This window comes from Daucus carota, chromosome 7 (genome assembly GCF_001625215.2).
Source record: "Daucus carota subsp. sativus chromosome 7, DH1 v3.0, whole genome shotgun sequence".
NCBI lineage: Eukaryota > Viridiplantae > Streptophyta > Magnoliopsida > Apiales > Apiaceae > Daucus > Daucus carota.
Window position 1 is genome coordinate 32392303 of NC_030387.2, and position 21481 is coordinate 32413783.

Here is a 21481-nt window from a genome sequence, read left to right on the forward strand (position 1 = left end):
TATATTTCTATATAATATTATATCTATTTCTATATTTGTTGATTAATTTATATTATAATTTGTTCAAAGTGTTTCTTTTAAGTTTAACATTATTATGTCATGATAATTTTATTGAAATTTAAACGTCAAAATAAAATTTATTATGATTCAGATTTCTAAAATATATTTTTATCAAATAAGATTATTCATTCAGCATTCACATGACTAATCATTCAGACATATTAATCATTCATCAATGTTACATTCAGATTTGTCAAATAACCCATAAATTCGTGTTCTGATTCAATCTTTATAATTTACTGTACTTATAGACGAGGTAACTATACCGACTCTTTCTTTTATCAAAAATCAGATTGAAAATTAAAAAAAAAATTTGAAAATTCATTATTCTATAAATAATAAATGTATAATAATTTTAGATAATAATATCATATTCCTTCTGTCTATTTTATATGTCAGTTTTCGATTCGATAATATTTCTTCGTTGACTTTTTGCACGTAATTTAAAATGTAAAAAAACATAATTTCACACACGTAATTTAAGATGTAAAAAAACATAATTTCACACATTATTTTTCAATTTTTCCTTTTTCGAATAAAAATATAGATATTAAATTTTTATTCAATAAAAATTTGAAAAATAATATCCAAAACATCAAACTGGGTGAAAAAAATCAAAACGAACATTTTTTTTGGGATGAACACTTATTTTAGGACGAAGGGTGCGATAATAAAACAATACTTCCTCCGTTTTCGATTGTTCGATTCTTGACTCTCACGAGTCTTGACACACCATTGGTAAATGTAAAGCCAAACTTCCATCCCACTCAAACAAACCTTCCAAAACCATGGAAAAAGCTAAACACCATCAAACCCAAGAACCCACTTCACCACCAAAATCTCCCTCATCAACCTCAACTCTATCTCGATCAGACGATCACAAGAGTTTCTTCACATGGGTCTTCCTCGATCAGTCCAATTTCTGGCACGCTGGTCTCTCCTGGTCCATTTTCTCACTCCTCGCCATTGCTGTCCCTCTCTTATCCCACTTTGTGTACCACTGTAACACTTGTGATCGAAATCATAGGCGCCCCTTTGATGCAATTGTGCAGCTCTCTCTCTCTGTTCTCTCTCTCATCTCTTTCGTCAGCTTGTCTGATTTTTCCAGAAAATATGGGCTGAGAAGGTTTCTGTTTCTTGATAAACTGAGTGGGGTCAGTGATCAGGTTCAGAGAGGCTATACTCAACAGGTTCATGTAAGTTTTACTATTAACCCCATGTTTCTTTTATTTAGTACTACTTCCGTTCCGACTAGTATTTTAAGGTGCATATAAAATTTTCTCCTGAAAAAAATAATTTGTGAAATTATATTATATGAGTCTTAAAATGCGTGTCAAGTCAATGGAGGTCTCCGGTGTAAACTAGGGGGTAGGGGGAGTAATTCATATGGTGATGATATATATTGAAAGTCGTACCGTTTAATTTTAGTTAGTTTGTGTGATTTGTAAGCAGGTATATTAGGGGATAAGAATCCTGATTAAATTGTCCCGATTTTTTGAGAAATGCGGGATTATGAATTTGTAGTGATGAAGTTGAAGTTTGATGCCAGTTTGTTTCTGTTGGTAATGAAAATGTTTAATCTAAAATTGATGTTAATTTCGTTTGTGGATTAGTTTACATGTGAATTATTTAAAAAAGATTGTTTTATGTCGTGCCAGATTTGGCATTTGCAAAGTTGACAATACAACACATAGAATAGGCAAAACTAGAGGCAGGGTGGTCCTAACACAGGAGGACATGTGTTTGTTTTAGATAGGATGCAGCTTGATCTATCAACTTGTGTTCAGAACTTCTAAAATTATTCAACCATTGCTTTTAGGTTTACCCACCAAAGGAATTTGGTAATGGACGTAGAAGGATTACCTCCCTCGGTATTAGCTCTAATTTTCGCTTGAGGGAGTAGCGGTGCAAAAAACACATTTTTTTTACAAGATAAACAAAAAAAGTTAAATTTATTATTAATTTTATAAAAATAGAACTTGTATTTTCAACTTTCTTCTAATATAAAAAGTTATATATGTTATATTAAGCTAGCTATGTTGTTTTTGCATCTAAGCATAAATGTCAAAAGTAAAGCTATAGTTATCAAGGTATGGACTATGGAGGGAGTATAACTTTGGCAAACTCTGAATCCTGCAATAAGCAACACACCTTATGTTGCCATGAATTGGGTACGAAGTGTCGGACATGACACATATCCGAGACTCGAAAAATCTGAAATTCGGGACACGGGGACGCGAAAAATCTGAAATTCTGAAAAATCCGAGTGTCTTCTCTGCTTGTTCTCTATTTTTGTTTCTTTCTTTCTGCTCGAATTTTTTGTTTTGCATTATACATTCAACATATATGTGGTCTTGAAGTTGGTCAAAATGTCCACATTTCAATCAAAGTGTTCACATCTCAGTCAAAGAATCCGACATAGAGTAGTTTCATGTTCGAGTGTCCAAGTATCGGCATGAGTATTACTACCTAAATAGAAGAGTTAGAGTAACATCAACTCTAAATAACTTTAGACTCGATGCCCCTTAATTATCATAAATAAAAATCTGACTCAAATCAAGATTGCTAACTTATAAAGAAGTCTCCGGTAACCCACAAACAAGCTCATTTTTAATAACAAAAGAGTTTCTCAGTTTCAATCTAGTATAAGAGATGATTAAAAACTGAGAAAGGAGACGAAATCTGTCAAATGGAAATGATCATTTAGTTAGGAAACCAATGTTGTGTTTGGTTGGGGAGAATGGAATGGAATGGAATGAGTTAATATAAAATAAAACATTAGATGTAGGAAGTTTTGCAAAAAAGTGTGTGAGTTCAAAATTGTTACGATGAATTTGAGAAGAAATTGGGCATAAGAAAGAATAGAGCATTCCTTTTTATGTTGGGGGTGTGACTTCTAGTTTAGGGTGTAAGGAATGGAATGAGGGAAGGATTAAAATTTTGGAACAATTTGTCCATCATATAGTAATATAGTTCTAATTTCATTTCATATCTTCGAAATTCATTCACCCCAATCGAATGCAACATAGTATTGCAACTTCACTTGGTACTCTTTCCATAGAATTGAATTTACCTGCATATGCCATATTGGCTTGTTTCATATTGAAAGGCAAATTAATGAGAACCTGCCTGACATGATCCATGGAATTTTTTTAGTGATCTCCAAGGTTTATCGTGTCAATACCTTTAATTGTTTGCAAGGAGTCTTTGAATTTAAGTAGCGGTTCCTGTAGTCTTAATGTTCTTCTTTTAGGACCTACAAGAAGCAACATTGGTACGTATTATACACATGATTACACTGTTGAACTGCCTTCATATCAATCTTATGCATGATACAATTTGGTAACATGTTCCACCATTGGGAACTAGTTATGCCATAAGTACAAGACATCTATGTGCTTTTATGTTTGTCTATATTATACACAAAGACGAACAAATGAATGATATTGTCTCAGATGTTTTCAGTGATCAATCCAGAAAATCTTATGTCCACTTCCTTTGTGTTCTTTATGTTTCTATTGTACCCATCTTGCAGAAAATAAATATAATTCTCTTTTCTGCGCAGAAATCAATGAGGCTCATGTGTGCATTTGTTCTTCCCTGCTTCGTTGCTGATTTTATGTACAAAATTTGGTGGTTCACGTCAGGACGAAATCAGATCCCCTATTTTATAAATGCCTATTTGAGCAGCACAGTTGCGTGTTTTTTAATGCTCTCTTCCTGGTTGTACAGAACATCAATATTCTTCCTTGTATGCATTCTTTTCCAGGTGATATGCCACCTTCAGATACTCAGGTTGGAAGACTTTGCTCAGGTTTTCCATAAGGACTCTGACGTAGGGTTAATCTTGCTTGAACATCTGGCAATCCGAAGAACCCTTCGTATTATTAGCCATAGATTCCGGAGGTTCATTTTGTTGACTCTGATCTTGGTAATGGCAAGTCAGTTTGCTTCTTTGCTTGTGACAACAAAAAAAGGCTCAGATTTCAATTTCTTTAATGGCGGGGAACTTGCGGTAATGTTTCTTTTCTCTACTCCTTACCTTTCAGTTCGTAAACTGGTGTATTGATTTCAGATCTTCCTCCTTTCCGGAGAATGGAGATAGTGTCGTTTGCTTATAAAACTAAGAAGTTCTTGCTAGCAAATAAACTTTGAAACTTTATGACCTTATTCGTGCAAAGTTAAAGCTCTTGTGAATAACATCTGACTTGTTATCTTGGTTAATATTTTGACTCTTATAGTTTATATTACAAAAGAGGGTCATTATCTAAATGAGTATATATTTTTAGCGTGTTTTAATTATTTACTGTAGTCCTATTCAATGTAGAAAATGGGTATAATCAAGCTTGATGCTTATATATAAACTAATTTTGTGTATCTCTGAAGGTAACCTGGTCTGTTATATTAGCATTACATTATCTTTGACTTTTTCTTTGTATATTCAAGTAGAAGTGGCTGTCTAAGAAAGGTTGAGGAGAAAAAAGTGAAATCAGAAAGGCTTTGTATAGAGTACACATTTATGTAAACTTCTTTATTCTATAATCATGTATGTCTAAGATTTTCAACTTTTAAAAGGAGTCTGTTGAAGGAAACACACACGATTCTGCTTCCTAAAATTCAAAATGTTTTCCTGCTTCCTACTCTCTCCTTTTGGTTTCATTTTTGAACCCCAATTTGGATGGAAAAGGAAGGACTTTGCAGGGAAAAAAAAATGTTTTCTTCTAATCCTTTTTCCTCCGTTCCAGATGCTATTTTCTTCATGTATAAACATAGACATTTGCATTAAGAGCATCTCACCATTCATTATAGTTTTAGGTTGTTGCTAGATGTAACGAGACACCTACAAAGCACCAGTAATTGTTGAACGAGATAAGAAATAGAATTGGTCTACTGCTTCAATATTTGCTAATGGGAACTTGTCGTACATAATGGTGCAGTTAACCTCAATAACTCTGGTGACCGGTCTCTTGATATGCCTGCGCAGTGCTGCAAAAATTACACACCGAGCACAGGCTATTACAAGCCTTGCAGCAAAATGGAATGCATGTTCCACTATCAACTCCTTTGATGACATGGAGAATGAAACTCCAAGAGCTCAGGTTGCTGCACCCAGGGTAGATTGTATCGCTGGGAACTTGGATTCCAACAATGAAGAAGGCGAGGAAGATGCTATAGACAATACAAATATGATGCCAATCTTTACCCATACAATGTCCTACCAGAAGAGACAAGCTCTTGGTCAGTTTAAGCAAAAACTTCTTTATATTGACAAATCAGGCTTATAATATGTCTTTTAATATGACCATGTGCATAACTAGATCAAATTTGTTTCAGTGACATACTTTGAAAACAACAAAGCGGGGATTACAGTGTTCGGATTCATGCTAGACCGGTCATCACTTCGTATTGTTTTTGCTATTCAGTTGTCCCTTACTCTCTGGTTGCTGAGCAAGACCATAGGATCTTCTCCTATATTCAATACTAACCTAGAATGAGAACTCACTCCTGCAGTTACGATAGTAGGTATGTCTGTTCCTACTTGTCTGTTTGTATCCGTGTATAGCAACCACTGGTTCAGTACACTGCCTTCAGTGACATTAGCTTGACGATCAGGCATCAGCATCAAAAATGACTTCAGTTTAAGTTCTCCTTGTCAAACGCGCACAGAGAAACTGTTCGTTAGGAAGTAAAGCGTTATATTCTTACCAATCAAGGATGCATTTTATAGTTTGGACATGAAAGTACCATACATCAGTACATCACTAATGTTTGTTTGGTGCTTTTTTATTATATGAGATTATGAGAAGGAAAAAAAATCAATGAATGGCAATTTTTTGTTACTCGATAAACAAGTGTCCTGCTGATTGCAATATATTATTAGAAGTTACAAGCAAACTGAACCAAATTGACAGAGCAGTTTGAACTTGTTAGTAGGTTGCAAACAGCTGTAAATAAATTTCTATTTGCTTTTGGCTTATTACAATTCGACCAAATCCCAACATTTTTTAAATAGAAATTTCTGACTAAACTGAAAGCACCTAACTTGAAGAATGCAAAGCAGAGGATTCATCCAGGGAAGGACAGCATGACAACATACTATTACTGTAGTATTAATCGTATGCTGTAGGGATCCCATGAACAGAAAGCAACTCTATACTATAAAGTACTCACGGGGATTACAAGTTTCTGGGACAGCTTTAGTGAACAAGTCCATAACTACATGTCTCCCTAACACCTGGATTCTGAGGCTGACTTTTTATTACACGTCAAGACCCGAACGTGACTCGAAAAAGATTGTAGGAAAAATCAGGGATGAGAAATTGATATATTTTATTTTTTCTGGGATTGATATGAAATTTGAAGGACAGGGAGGAACCTATATAAACTGAAACATCATGATTTGAGCCAATTAAAAAGATTTCTTCAACATCACACGAGCAAAGGAAACTAGATTCGCAGCCTAAATGGAAGAGGGTGAAGATCATCAGAAACAAGAACAGGGTTTAGGGCAAGAGTGCACGGCAATAATTAACTCTGAAGATCGAGTGGATGATCTAAAAAGACTATTTGCATGTGTTTTTATTGATCAATCCAATTTATGGCATGCTGGTCTCTCTTGGTCCATCTTCTGTCTTCTTGCCATTGCTGTTCCGCTTCTTTCACACTTTGTGTTGCATTGCAGTACTTGTGATCGTAATCATAGACGCCCTTTTGATTCAATTGTTCAGTTGTCGCTCTCTGTTTTCTCTGTTCTTTCTTTCATCAGTTTATCTTCTTTTGCACGAAAGTATGGACTCAGAAGATTTCTCTTTCTTGATAAACTGTGTGGTGTTAGTGCTAAGGTCCAAAGAGGATATGCTCAGCAGGTTCATGTAAGTTTCTTAATCAACCCCTTTTTTTTTTATTACAGTTCACATAATTATGATGTCAGAGTAAATTTATCGCTAGAATTCCTGTTATCAGGTTATATTGTTTATTAGATCATTACATTGATAACCCCAAATGTCACTATTTAGCAGCAAAAGGCCTCTATTATCACTTTCTGAAAAAATTGCCCAAAATGTCACTTCAAAACGCAACTTTGTGTCGTGTTTACAAAAACGCAACTTGAAGTCGTGTTTTCAGCTGAAAACGCAACTTCAAGTCGTGTTTTCTTCCGAAAATCAAAACGCAACTTTAAGTCTTATTGAAGTGATTATTGAAGGCAAGAAAAAAAGAAGAGGGTGTATGCTTATGTAACCTTCTGAGATCATGCTTGTGAGACGAATTATACGAGTCTAACTTAGTCCTTGGATGATGCTTCTGATCTTCAAAGTTCATCGTGTCAATACCATTAATTGTCTTCATGATTTTAAGAGTTGCCAATAAATATAAGTTTCTTCTAATGCAGACATCAATGAGGCTCCTGTGCTCATTTGTTCTTCCCTGCTTCGCTGCTGATTGTATTTACAAAATCTGGTGGTTCACCTCAGGAAGAAATCAGATTCCGTATTTCTTTAATGCATATTTAAGTAGCACACTTGCTTGCATTTTTCTGCTTTCTTCCTGGTTGTACAGGACATCCATATTCTTCCTTGTATGCGTTCTTTTCCGGTTGATATGCTACCTTCAGATACTCAGGCTGGAAGACTTTGCTCAGGTTTTCCAGAAAGAATCTGATGTAGGAACAATCTTGCTTGAACACCTTACAGTCCGAAGAAATCTTCGTATAATAAGCCATAGGTTCCGCATATTCATTTTGTTGACTCTAATCCTGGTAACAGCAAGTCAGTTTGCTTCTCTGCTTGTGACACTAGAGGCTGGATCTGAAGTCAATATCTTTAATGCTGGAGAACTTGCGGTAAAATTTCTTTTTCTCCACCTTTTCACTTTGCAATTTACGAGCTTGTGTTTCAATTGTTGATCCTAACTTCTATTAAAAATTACTATCAAAACACTAATTTTTTGGCTTCTTGTTATGCTTGTTGCAGTTAACCTCCATGACCCTTGTGGCTGGACTCTTCATATGCCTGCGTAGTGCTGCGAAAATAACACACAGAGCACAGGCTATTACATGCCTCGCTGCAAAATGGCATGCAAGCTCTACAATCAACTCCTTTGATGACGTCGATGATGACATTCCAAGACCTCGTATCGTTGCACCCAGGATGGACTATATCAATGGAAACTGGGTATCGGATAATGAAGAAGGCGATGAAGATGTGATAGATAATACAAACATAATGCCAATTTTCACACATACAATGTCCTACCAGAAGCGACAAGCTCTTGGTGAGTTGAGCAAACATATTAAATTTTTTAAATTCCACAAATTAGGCTTATATATGTAATCTGTCATAATTTGATCGAATTGGTTGCAGTGACATACTTTGAGAACAACAAAGCAGGAATCACTGTGTTCGGATTCATGCTAGACCGGACATCACTGCATACCATTATTGCGATTCAGATGTCTCTTACTCTCTGGTTGCTGAACAAGACAATTGGTATCTAGTATTAGTCTTTTTACCAAGCTGAAAATTTCATTAGCCTTAATATCTAGTTATGTGATATAAATCTATTTATAGTTTCTTCTGGCGTTGGGATTGTTCTGATATGAGCCTATTAAATGAAGAATTGTATAGTCTAAACGTATAAAGCATAAAAATATTGTGTATAAATCCTGTTATTTCAAGTTTGTTTCCAAATCCACTAGTTTGAAGAACTATAATGAAATTACAAAGAAACACACACTCTAAAGGTGGATGTTACATAAATCTGGCCAGCGAGGCATATCTTAGCAGTCGATGTCACGACTGATTGGCGTTTTAAGTTTGCAGAGGATAGGAAGTTGATAGGCTCTGTTAAAATCAGTAGGAGGAGTGACAGCAAATTTCTTGATACAAGAACAGAACTCCGACTTATCAGACACCGAGGCCATAGCCATGTTATCCAAAGCCTGTGCTGCGGCGCAACACTCATCACCTGGATTCGGAGTGCCATCAAACAGATAACTCATACAGGGAATTAACTGCGACAGACAACTATTATAATCCACAACTCCGACCACAGCCCGGGTTGAGAAAACAGACAAAAAGACCATCATCATCAACACGTTCCCTGTCGAGAAATTCACTGAATTCTTTCCCATTCTTATCAGATTAAGAAGAGATATAAGAGGCTTTTGGCTGAAGGTTTGTGACTGAGGATCCTATCTGCTGCAGAGTCTGCAATGACACCTTATTTATAGTGCATGAGTTTGCACATTGTAAAACGTTCACACTGTACAATTACTGGTTTCAAAATCTGACGTTTCATGCACTAAGTGTTGACTTTTATATGAGTCAATGAGATTGTAAAATGTTCACACTAGTATTATGTCACACTTGGTGGGTGTTTGGCCCGCTTCTGAAATTATAAGTTAGAAGCACTTATTCGTTCCGTTTGTGTAAAAAGTCGAGAAGTACTTATTAAAAGCTATGAATACTAGCTTTTGTTTCATGGCTTCTACTTTTTTCTCAAACACCTTAATCACTTATAAGTCTTAATTTGCTTCTAACTTCTGCTTCACTTTTTTTATTTTAAATAGGAAGCACTTATTTTAAGTTCACCCAACCGGCTCCGGTTTAAATTTCTTTAAATGAGGTAAATTTTCACCAAGAAACTAACAAGCACATTAGTTGTTGTTGAGTTTGTAAGTGTTGGGCCTCAACCTGAAGAGGAATAAAACTCAAAGTAAAGTTTATTAACTCAAAGGCCCACGAAAAGACCTGTAAATAAAGAAAGAAATATTTAAAATGGGGTCGGAAATTAGAGATAACTCTCTTGTAAAGTTAGAGATCATAGAGAATTAATATATACATCCCCGTTTATATCTCAATATTAAGTATGATATATTGATATCCAATCTAGGAAGTGGAAGATGAGAACATGAATTGTTGGTGGAGTTTTAGATGTTGGCAGTTAGGACTTAAAACTTGGAGGTAAGAATGTACTACATGGTATGGTAACAGTTGGAAAGTGAATAATAAAACTGGTTCATAATTTATTTATTTTTGTGATGAGTCAAAATCAAACTGGTTCATAATTTATTTATTTTTATAATGAGTCAGAATCAAACGGTGACCCGGACCAACAGAGGATAAATTCTAACCACTTTGGCTCCAATTATATCCTCAAGTTGTTGGAGCATCAGTGTATTCTAGAATTCCTGCATACGTCCTTGGTTGCCTGTGTAAATTATCTTGGTTATGTATGTATTTTTCTAAAACATTATTGTTGAATAATATTTAATAGGATTTTATAGTACTAATTTAAGGAGATTCTAAAAATTTTTGTTTTTGATAATTGTTTTGTTACTCTCACTTGTCTTGTTTGACTTTTTACGATCAAATTGATCAAATTTTGACGGGAAATTAGTAATTATCTTTACATGGGTCTAAGAATCAAAAAAAAAAATTTATAATTTTTTTTTTTTTGCCAGGGTCTACATACTCGTAGATGGGTTGTATCTCGAGATACAATAAGCCGCTACAAGGGATTTCATCATCCAAAAAAAATTATCATCTAACCGAAAGACATGCAAGATATCTCCGGATGTTTAGATAATAATACTTTAATGTCTAAGAGGAAAAAACCCATAAAAATTTCTACCAAGGATCCTGCAAAAAAACAAACGAAACAAGAAGAACATAAGTTTATATATAAAATTATATACATTATACAAATTATAAAGGATAATATATCCAAAAACAATTATTTCTAAAAGTGTTTGCATGTATTTTCTAAAGTAAAATATAAAATAAAGCCTCAACCAAAGAAGGATCTTTGGTTAGACACTAAAGTAATTAAAATAGAGTTAATTGCTCTTTACAAGCCGAAATATACGCCATCACTTATGGCCACCCATGAATGGTACAAATACGCCTCAATCAAGGTACAATTAAAATTAAACCGTTTAAAATCATCAATAATGATCACCATAAATATTACTAAATATTCATAAAAAATAATTATCATGCAAAAGATTTGAACATCCATAATATTAGCACATCCATCATAATTAAAAATTGATATTCAAATTAAAATTATAACAAATTAATCATCAATAGAAACATGCACCTAAAAACATGTTAAAAACTAATTTTTTTAATATAGAAGATCAAACCACACATTTAACATACCCACACAATCAAGAACACCATTACACAATCAAGAACACCAAAAACACGTATCAAAATCTATAACAAACCTAATTTCAAATTCAAATATCTTCACAAATCTTTTTGGTCGTGGTGTGTACAACCAAAAGGTCCAAAACTACTAATCTTCCCACCTATTCATTACACACCTCCGATCGGTACGTTACACACGCACACACACTTTTTTCATAATCAATCTCAAATAAACTCTGGGCTTCGATCTCTTTCCTCGTCAGAATTCTGATCTAATGATGATTTACGGGTTTTATTTTAAAATCGGTAATATTATTCTTTTATTTTATTTGTAATCAAATTCTCTCCGTCAAGGTACGTTTTTTTATGTTTGTTGTGTGTTTTTCGTCTTGTTTTGTTTTGTTAGTTTTTGTAGTTTACTATGATGGTAGATTTACATTAGTGCATTAATTCTCTTCTCTTTTGATGTAGAGGTAGCATATGATTTTTTAGTTGATTGGATTCATTTGTAAATTCATTGATATTTGTTCGGATTAGGTTGTGAATTTTGTTGAGTTTAGTAGCCTATATTTTTCTAACTTGTATTATCTTAACTGGATTTATTGTTTGATCGACCACAAAATTAGTCGAAAACAGAGTTTTGTTTTAATTTTCTATATGTGTTCTTTGTGTTCTTAGTAGTTCTTGATTGTTGAATGTGTTTAGTGTGTGTTTGATCTTTACTTTACAAGTTTTAGTTTTTAAAAGTGTTTTTAGTTGTATGTGCGAATAGATTATTGATTTATTATAATTTGAATATCAAATGTTTTAATTATGGTATAATTTTTATATATTATACATGTATATATGTTAGTGTGCAATAATTTTGGATAGGAAGGAATTAAATTCTTCGGTTATAAATTACATGGAATTAAATATTTGTGTAAATGCGGTTTTTATTTACACATACATATTAGGAATTAATTGATTTTGTTCATGTTTTTGAATAGAGGTGTGTTTGAAACGTGTTTTTATGTGTATTTATTCGTCTTAAATGACTTATTAAATTTGTTGATTTATTAATTATTAATTAGAATTTATTGGGTGCCATAACTGATGGCTTTTATTTAGGTCTTGATTATGTTCAAGGAATTTGTACCATTTTTTGGGTGGCCATAATTGGTGGCATATACTTTTGGACCATTATGGGTTGGCACGATTATTGTACTAGATGAATATTGTGTGGATAAGTTTGTTCTTGGATTGATAATAAGACTCTATTAATTCTAATACATTGTCATGCTAATGATAACTTTTGTTGACTAATTGGATAATTAAAAATAAGCTTATGTTGATTGGGAATTAAATATTATTTATTTTTTAATAAATTTTTTTATAAAGAGTTGGATTAATTCTTTTCATTCCTTTCCTAACAAAAAACTTAAATTTTTTGTTTATGTATTTTTGTTGAAAAGATTAGAATTACAATATTTTTAGTATTGTGTGTCTAACCAAAGTTCTTACTTTGGTTAGACATTATAACTTTTTCTAATTGTATCATATTTTTATAAGTTCTAATATTCTTATTTTGAATAAATTGTTATATTATTATAATTTTTGTCGGGAATTATATGTCATAATTGGATATAGTTTCCCCCGCCTAATTTTTTTACTTAATTTATCATTCTTATGTTTCTTTTTGCTTGCTTTAATTTTCAGGAACTTGGAAAGAGACTTTACGGGTTTTCTTATCAGACTTTAAAGTCTTATTATCTAAACGTCCGGAGATATCTTTGCGTATCTTTCGGTTAGATGATAAACTTTATTGAATGAAAGTATTCTCTGATGCGGCTTATTGTATCTATGATACAACTCATCTTCGAGTATGTAGATTCTGACAAAAAAAAAAAAAAACCTAATTTCAAATCAATATTCCAGTCCACCACAACAAATCCGGCTAAGACAAAACATGTCAGAAAAATACGAAAAAAAAAATTACAAAACTCGACCTGATCTACAAACTAATCCAAGCAGGATTATCAAACCACATACAAATCCATAATATTGATCACCTAAAATATCTATACAACCTTAAAATTAAAAGAGGAAAGCATAAAATTATTCCTAATAAAAGTTTGGTCAATTCGAACCTGACAAATAAAACAAGACAAAAAGTTTGGTTTGAGGGATGTTCCACAGCGGAACATCTGTGTGATGTACTCACTTCAACTATGGTCGGAGATTTTGATATACTGAGAGAAACCAAAAAACTGGATTTGTCACTGTGCAGTTGTAGAAATTATAAATAGATATCTCTAGCTCATGGGAAATTTGAGCAGGACAAAACTCTTGTTTTTCTGCCGGCAGATCATGTCAGATAGCTAGCATATTCTAAATAGCACAATTATTGTCGGCGTAGCTCCCTAGAGAAAATTCTGCTTTATACTGGAACCACATTGTGTTTAACAAGCACAGAAATGAAAATGGCGAAGAGATTTGAAGGGAAGGTGGTAATTGTCTCAGCTTCAACACAAGGCATTGGCTTTGGCATAGCTGAGCGCCTTGGATTGGAAGGTGCCTCCGTTGTCATCTCCTCTCGTAAACAGGTTTCATTTCAAGTGCTAGTTACTCCCTCCGTCCCAGCAAGTTGTTTACGTTCACTGTTTGCACGTATTCTGAGACTCGTGTAAAGTATATTTCCATAATATTTTTTAAACAAAAGTTTAAATGTCAAAATTTTATTCATGGAATTTTTTTTAAAAATAATATTAAGAAACTATACTTTACTGGAGCCTTAAGATGCGTGCCAAAAAGTAACGTAAAGAACCTGTTGGACGGAGGTAGTACTCATTTGTATTCTGAATTAGTGCTTTTTGCCTTTTATTTTTACACAGTCTGTTCTTTCTTCATATCTAAATTAAAACGTGATCGGTGATTATCAGAATGGACTGTAAATTTATGCATTAGACTAAATTAGTTGGTGTGAATGGCTCTACAGAACAATGTAGACGAGGCAGTGGAAAAGCTCAGGGCGCAAGGCGTTGAAGTACTGGGACTGGTGTGTCATGTATCAAATGCTCAGCAAAGAAAGAATCTCATCGACACAACAGTTCAGGTTATGATTCAAGTTTACTTATTATTTTCGTGATTTATACAAGGACTAAATTCAAAAATTGGGATTTCTACTTTTCTAAGATCATTTGGTTCTGTCTGAGGACTAGAATCTGTTACTGTGTTGGAGAAATATTTGCTTTTTATTATGCTATAAACTAAATGCTGCTCATAGTGTCATTTGGTTCTGTCATTGTGCTGAAGTTTTTGAACATCTTAAGCGGGCGTTCGAAAACGTGCATTTCATTTCAAATGATAGGATTTGAGTTGTCATTTCAAATTCTCATGTTTATACTAATATTTGAATGTCATGGAATCAAAACCCATATTCTCGAACACATTATTTGTTCAAATTCAGGATTTCAAATGAAATCCAGGTTCCCAAACAAACCATAATAGAAATCTACTGCAACATATGTTCGTCTAATATTACTAACTCGTGAGGATCAATTAATTGGTTTCAGAAATACGGAAAAATAGATGTGGTGGTTTCCAACGCGGCTACAAGTCCATCTTTTCGCAGCATATTGGACAGTGAAGAATCGCTGCTTGATAAGCTTTGGGAAATTAACGTCAAAAGTGGTATACTACTCATAAAGGTAAACTTCTCCAAGAATAATGTCATTCCAGTGTCAAAATTTTGATCAGTGATCTTACAATTAGTAATGTTTCATATCTCTGGCAAAAAAAAAAAAAAAGTAATGTTTCATATCATTTACCAAATTTATCTTACCTTGAAAGTTCTGGGAATTACTTAAGTGGTTAGTACCCCTTTTGTTTTGAAATATAAATCGTTTGACTTTTTGGCACATATTTTTAAGTCATTTGACCGCATAGTTAAAATAATTATTTTTGTAATTTTCTTTTTTTGAATAAAAATATATGATTAATATTATAACACAGAATTTTTTTTTAAAAAAATAATGACTTTAGCTATACGGTCAAAAAAACTTAGAAGTGTGTGTCGAAAAGTCAAGCGAACTATATTTCAAAACGGAGGGAGTACTTAATTTTACCTCCAATTTTTCCTCGGTTCTCAGATTTCAAATTCTGTTGCAGGATGCAGCTCCGTTCTTGAGTAAAGGCTCGTCTGTTATTTTTATTTCCTCAGTTGGTGCGTATAGTCCAGGTTCTTTGAAGGGAATGTATGCAGTTACAAAAACAACTCTTCTCGGGCTTACCAAGGTTAAACTTTGAAATTATTTCGGGAAATTATTAAAAATACCATTTTTTTTAAAGTTTTTTTCGATTTTACTATCTTTTGAAAATATTTGCAAAAATACTTATTTTTTAGAATATATTTACAAAAATACGATCTGCAACTAGATGCAATCAGAAGCAATTTCAGTTAATTGGCCCCACAGGGGTTGCAAGTATGGTTGCATTTGGTTGCAAGTATAGTTGCATGTGATTGCAACGGGTTGCATACACTATTTTTGCAAATATTTTAAAAGTTTGGTATTTTTGCAAAATATTTAAAAAAGACATAGTGTTTTTACAAAAAAATATTTTGGACTTGGATATTTATGAGAAAATCCCTATTATTTTGCATCAGATACGCCTTTAAGATCAGGTTAATCTTTTTTCTGTATTTTCCATTCAATATTCGTTATTTAATTATGTTACTATTTTTGGCATATTTATTATGAACTTGTTAAAGGCCCTGGCATCCGAGATGGCCCCTGATACTCGGGTAAACTGTGTTGCACCTGGTTTTGTTCCCACACGTATGAACGACTACATCTCAAGAAATGAACTGCTTGTAAGATTTCCCTGTGTTCAGCTTGTTGTATTGAATTGTACTAGTAAATTTTCTAGACCACTTTCAGAAATCTTCCTTTTTTGTGGCCTTGCGAGTAGTTAAAGGCCATCGAGGAGAAAATTTTACTAGAAGGATTTGGAAGAACACAAGACATGGCCTCTGCCGCTGCATTTTTGGCTTCAGATGATGCTTCTTACATCACAGGAGAAACATTGGTGGTTGCTGGTGGAATACCTTCCAGGCTCTAAATTTAGTCTGTCACTTGCTCATCAGATCAGATAACTGATATCATCTCGTAATATAATACTCCCTCCGTCCCGAAATAAATGTCACTTTCGACTAGTTCTCATGATCTCTATATTATCTGAAGTGCAATGGCGAATGAGTGTTCATCAACCTTTATATTGTCATTCGCTAGCATATGGCCACTTCAAATGAGCGACAAAGACTCAAATAAATAATACTCTGTACACTCGTGGATCAAATATTAAGGCAAGATACAACTCATCCCCAAAAACTTCAAGTCTTTAAAATCCGTATATATGTAGAATGAGAGTATAGGACATCTGTCCATGTTATGTTATAAGTAAAGAAAACACGGGTCTAATATAGATAAATTTCAGTAAACACCGAAAGCCTACATTTTAATATTCATCTCTATATTATATGCTGTCGGACTAGTATTAAATGGAGCTAAGCAACATCATACACTCTTGGATAAGAATCTGGGCAATGCAAAAGAGCCTAAAAGTTACGAAGAACTTTTCATGCGAGGCTTTATCCACGATTCCAAGTATCGGAGCTCCTCATTACTTATTGAATGACCAAGACCTGGATATGCCTGTAACAGGTGACATCCAGATTTCATTAGCAACAGACTCCAATTCATATGCAAGAATATGGCCCATTTGCACAAATATAATTCCAATTAATTATTTTGTGTCCAGACAAATTTCCAAATATAGCCTCTGTGGTAGAATGCTGGACCTGTAAAAGAAGTATGACTATAATACCTTGAACTCACAGCTCATTCCAGCTTGCTCGAGAAACGGGGGACCTGCTTGTCCAGCTTCAAACAATACCGTTTTGTCTACAATACCATGAGACCACAAGATAGGTGTCTGCAGATATCCTTGATATTAGATTCTAGCCATGAGACAATTAATATTTAAATAGAACTCCATAAAACTGGAAGTAATACACTAGTATAAAAAGTGGAGAAATAATAGTGATGAAGGATATCGACACTTATGATGAACAGTAAAAAAGATGAAAAAATGTATAACTTTAGACGGAGGACATTAACAAAACAATTTTTAATTGGTAAACCCCGGCCTTTTATCTATTTTGAATCTGGAAAACACAGAAAAGAAATATATATAATCTTGTACTTGACTGAGACTTTGCAAGGCAGCCAGAAAAGAATGCTGGAGTTCACACAAAATCAGCTGCTAGATTTTATTAATCAGAGTGCAGCGATGGCATAATAGCAACACAGGCGGCAGTGGTAAACACTTTGCTTTCACAATTTCTTATACAACAAGATCTTTTGTATTTGTGGTAACTGATAAGTAAACTTCTTCAGACTTGTTCCAAACATCAATACTTTAATACATATATTGGACATAATTATTAATGCATAGAAAGTGAATCATGGAAATAGTATTATATTATGCTTATAACTAAAAGAGGAAAAGAAAGCTTAAATACCACTAGCAATTAAGAAATTACCTTCTTTGCTTCTGGCGTCATTCGTTCTATGAAAGAAGAATTCAAGGGGACCCATCCACTAAATATGGCTCCTCCACCTAAAGTTTTTGGGTAAAGTAAAACACTGGCCAAGGTCAAGGCACCTGGAAAACTCTGAAATGTTAACAATGAGAACCAACAGATGAGTATGCATGTTCCAAGTAGATGAAGGACAAATGAGAGTAAAACAGACCTCCTTGACTAAACCCGCAAACAAACACATTGCTAGGATCTGTCCCTGCAGCTAACTCCTTGTCTATCATAGAATGAACCTTCTGAACTGCTTTAAGAACCGAACTTTCATCTCTTGGAGAATGCTAATATGGTGAAGAGAATGCAAATGAAATGATGTTTAGAATCAGTATAATAATTTAGTTAAACACAATAGGATTTGTTTAACGCATAGTTATATAGACATAGTTATATTAGAAATTCAGCAAACATATAAAAATATCTGTGGTAAAAGAACAGCACTTATTTTGCTATTGGGAGCTATCAAAGAAGTAAAAAATAAATATGATTCAGAAGGTGTTCGTCTGATTAACCAAAAACTAGAAAACAGAAATACCAAGGAATGGCTTTCATACATTTTAAAATAGCATACAGTATTTTTGAACTCTATTATGTAATTTGTAGAATATTAGAATAGATTGGGACAACTAAAGTAAGTCTGTGTGGATCAAATCTCAATTCCACTACCGATAAAGAGGAAATCCCATGTTTCAAACAACAACCATATAATTTTTCCAGAAGACATGCCTCTGACAGTACGAACACTGACTAAGTTAAGAATCCAAGAAGGCTTGTTTAAGGCCGATACTTGAATCTTGATACGCCTTCACGATTTCCTACCTCTGGCTACTACTAGTGCCAAGCTACATACTATTTTAAGTGAAATATACCTGATGGAACTAAAACAGATTGTCATGGAGATAACAGTATATTTTTATTGTTCTATCACTGCACTATCTTAATTCAGTGTGATAGGAACAGGGTTCTTCATCAAGTCCTGACAGAAAATTTTAATTCTCATGACCATAGGTAATCTTTATTTCTTTATAATTGCTAGTGTGCTTTAAGTTTTCTTTGCTATATTTTCTTACTTTACCACTCTGTTTCTGATATTTGTAGGCACTTCAAACTTATATATTAAGCGGGATGAATATCGTGCTGTATGTTATAAAGTTGTGAGTTACAAATTAACATCATGAAAAGATCATAGTATGGAGCCAATGAGATTTAGCGAGGATGAAGAAAGCTTACCGCTGTTACGGGTATCTCGAGAAGGTCAAACCATGAGGGCATCACATGACCATCTACAAAGAAGAATGTTAAGATGTAGTATAGAGACCAACTGGTAAGGAAAATTTCTAATGCACTAAAACGGCATAAATTAGGAATTAATAAAGTAATAAAGGGAACAATATGCTTCTAGCAACAACACTTTCTTATATTACGTGATGCAATTCGAAAGGGAACAATATGCTTCTAGCAATAACACTTTTTTACATTATGTTATGCAATTTTAAACACCGACGACTTCAGGAAAAAGCACTCCGCTTTGTTCTCTTTGACCCATGTTCGGTTCCAAGATCAAAAATGGAACAGTAGTGCTCCCTTATGTTGGAAGGTCTGAAATGGGGTGAGAAAGAATCAAGTATTTATGTTTGTATCCTAAATTTTACTCAAGTTATTCATTTCATTCATTCCACCCTATAGCTAAAATAGTTGACACAGGCTCTTCGTTTTTTCCCAACTTAATAGTTCTCGCAAAGATAGTATACCTACCAAAGCTGGCACCTTTACCACATATAATCAAAAACCCAAAACAGATCAAACTCATAAAAAACATGTAATTCCTGTAACCAAATACATAATAATATCATAAAGAACCTTTTCTTTTTGCAACTTAATATTTTTCGCAATCCAATTTTAATTATCACTATAAAAATGCCCAGCAAGATTTCATCTTTTATCAACCAATGCCCAAATCAAACTCATAAAATCTTGTAATCACAATCATACACATTTGACTAAATTAAAAACAGCAACAATATATAAAACCCAAAACCCAGAACTAAAAACAAAGTAAAATCCACAACTATATACTTACAATTACAGGTAACTGGACTAGAAGGAGCAGAAGGAAAAGACCACTTAGTATTCTTGAACTGAGGAGAAGTAAAAAGGGATTTAATGGGTTCATTAGCAGGACCCGAATCACCCAACCCATGAAGCCACAATATAAAGCTACGAGCTGCCATTGTATAGTTTGTATTGTTCACAAGAGAAGATGATTTTGGGTTTATATTTGGGTTTGGGTTGGATTGTAAAAATATGAAGCAGATAGTTATGGTGCAGGAGAGTATAAGAACAAGAATTGGCTTTGCTAACAATGTGAAATTCATGTTTGATCTGAAATGAATTTTTGCTCTTTGTACCCAATATTCTAAAGAGTGTGTAGTTCATTGTAATCATGATTTTTACAATATATATTTTATAATAAATTTTATAAAATATCGAGTGTATTTAAGTTATTGGACATTATAAAGGATTATGAAGGATTTGTTAGTGCTTTATATTATTAGAAATCCCAATTTTGAATATTTCATATGAAGCGTTTTATATTAGTAGAATTTTCAATCTTAAATATATAGTTTTATAATTATGATAAATTTTTATTTATGGGTTTTATTTAAGTTTACGTGTTTAGTTTCGTACATTGTGCAGTTTCATGTATCCTTCGGTAGGGTTATCTACATAAATCATCTAAATTCAACTAGGATTTTATCACGTATTTCAAATTTTCATATTCAGCTCATAAAAATTGACAGTAAAAGACAACATTATTGAAAGAAAGAGTGTACAAAATTTACGTTCTTAGTATAAATATTGTAGTATCATTATTTATCGCTACCCAACATTATTATCAATAATTTCCTTGAAAACATGTTGAAATCCTTATTATTCATCAATTTCCTCCACCGAGTCTTCCTTTCTTGTCCTTGTGTAGCTTGGATATGTATTCTTCATAGTTTTGCCCTGCAATGTAGAATGAAAACACGAATATAATTTATACTTCATTTGTGTGTGCATATGCATGTAAGTTTGTATGTGTATGTATATATTTAGAAGAGCAGTAACCTTTGGTTTGGAAAGGTGGACAATATATAGGACAACCTCGTTGACAATTTCTGAGACATATTTCGTTTACATAACCAAACATCTCCCGACATTGTTCAAAACATCGAGTACAACAATCATGAATTACTCCTCCTCCTTTAACCTCTTCCTTACAATAACATGTTCCAAGTAAGATAAATATCATCCCAAAAATCACAAATTTGATCGATTCCTTTCTCTCCATAGCTAATTTTTTGAATAAGAGTTTTAGCAATAATCAAAATAAAAAAAATACTTAATAGAAGAAATAATATATTCCTAAAATTATATTGCATCATAGGTATGACCTTCAACCATCTATTTATATAACTTTTCTAGTGAGATGGTAATGCAAAATTATTATAATAAATTTGGTATAATATCTGGCGTATTTAATTTATTGAATATTATAAATTGATTATAAATGATTTGTTACCATTTTATATTATTTGAAATCTCAATCATTAATATTGCATATCAAGTATATGAGATTTTACCTCAACTT

General features: G+C 33.3%; 4 protein-coding genes across 5 annotated transcripts; 3 read left to right on the top strand and 1 right to left on the bottom strand.

Annotated features, from left to right (window-relative positions):
- The first annotated feature begins 742 nt into the window (after positions 1-742).
- Positions 743-5857, top strand: LOC108203073 (uncharacterized). Its single transcript, XM_017371790.2, has 4 exons — positions 743-1256; positions 3626-4075; positions 4998-5298; positions 5395-5857. Exons 1-4 carry the CDS (start codon positions 849-851, stop codon positions 5553-5555), a joined length of 1320 nt encoding a protein of 439 aa, XP_017227279.1. The 5' UTR covers positions 743-848; the 3' UTR covers positions 5556-5857.
- Positions 5858-6411: 554 nt separating this feature from the next.
- Positions 6412-9149, top strand: LOC108203072 (uncharacterized). Of its 2 annotated transcripts, XM_017371789.2 has the most exons (5): positions 6412-6932; positions 7451-7900; positions 8031-8331; positions 8421-8546; positions 8880-9149. In XM_017371789.2, exons 1-5 carry the CDS (start codon positions 6525-6527, stop codon positions 9068-9070), a joined length of 1476 nt encoding a protein of 491 aa, XP_017227278.1. In that variant the 5' UTR covers positions 6412-6524; the 3' UTR covers positions 9071-9149. The 2 variants fall into 2 exon arrangements, with proteins under 2 accessions (XP_017227278.1, XP_063937791.1); XM_064081721.1 differs by lacking the exon at positions 8880-9149 and having other exon boundaries at positions 6413-6932; positions 8421-8744.
- A 4278-nt stretch (positions 9150-13427) lies between these two features.
- Positions 13428-16460, top strand: LOC108202343 (tropinone reductase-like 3). The gene is made up of 6 exons (XM_017370727.2): positions 13428-13798; positions 14191-14307; positions 14768-14902; positions 15363-15488; positions 15964-16065; positions 16164-16460. Exons 1-6 carry the CDS (start codon positions 13670-13672, stop codon positions 16311-16313), a joined length of 759 nt encoding a protein of 252 aa, XP_017226216.1. The 5' UTR covers positions 13428-13669; the 3' UTR covers positions 16314-16460.
- Positions 16461-16580: 120 nt separating this feature from the next.
- LOC108200824 (probable carboxylesterase SOBER1-like) lies at positions 16581-20274 on the bottom strand. Its single transcript, XM_017369082.2, has 6 exons — positions 19928-20274; positions 19078-19130; positions 18008-18131; positions 17797-17918; positions 17079-17186; positions 16581-16906 (listed from the first exon to the last, which is right to left on the bottom strand). Exons 1-6 carry the CDS (start codon positions 20220-20222, stop codon positions 16817-16819), a joined length of 792 nt encoding a protein of 263 aa, XP_017224571.1. The 5' UTR covers positions 20223-20274; the 3' UTR covers positions 16581-16816.
- Positions 20275-21481: the final 1207 nt, after the last annotated feature.

Coding starts and splice junctions, on each gene's coding strand:
- LOC108203073 (XM_017371790.2), top strand. CDS start 849: ATGGAAAAAGCTAAACACCATCAAACCCAAGAACCCACTTCACCACCA. Junction 1,257..3,625: donor GCTATACTCAACAGGTTCAT/GTAAGTTTTACT, acceptor TTTTCTGCGCAG/AAATCAATGAGGCTCATGTG. Junction 5,299..5,394: donor CCAGAAGAGACAAGCTCTTG/GTCAGTTTAAGC, acceptor AATTTGTTTCAG/TGACATACTTTGAAAACAAC.
- LOC108203072 (XM_017371789.2), top strand. CDS start 6,525: ATGGAAGAGGGTGAAGATCATCAGAAACAAGAACAGGGTTTAGGGCAA. Junction 8,332..8,420: donor CCAGAAGCGACAAGCTCTTG/GTGAGTTGAGCA, acceptor AATTGGTTGCAG/TGACATACTTTGAGAACAAC. Junction 8,547..8,879: donor GTTGCTGAACAAGACAATTG/GTATCTAGTATT, acceptor TTAAGTTTGCAG/AGGATAGGAAGTTGATAGGC.
- LOC108202343 (XM_017370727.2), top strand. CDS start 13,670: ATGAAAATGGCGAAGAGATTTGAAGGGAAGGTGGTAATTGTCTCAGCT. Junction 13,799..14,190: donor TCATCTCCTCTCGTAAACAG/GTTTCATTTCAA, acceptor ATGGCTCTACAG/AACAATGTAGACGAGGCAGT. Junction 14,308..14,767: donor TCATCGACACAACAGTTCAG/GTTATGATTCAA, acceptor AATTGGTTTCAG/AAATACGGAAAAATAGATGT.
- LOC108200824 (XM_017369082.2), bottom strand. CDS start 20,222: ATGAATTTCACATTGTTAGCAAAGCCAATTCTTGTTCTTATACTCTCC. Junction 17,919..18,007: donor TTGCGGGTTTAGTCAAGGAG/GTCTGTTTTACT, acceptor AGAGTTTTCCAG/GTGCCTTGACCTTGGCCAGT. Junction 16,907..17,078: donor GAATGAGCTGTGAGTTCAAG/GTATTATAGTCA, acceptor CACCTGTTACAG/GCATATCCAGGTCTTGGTCA.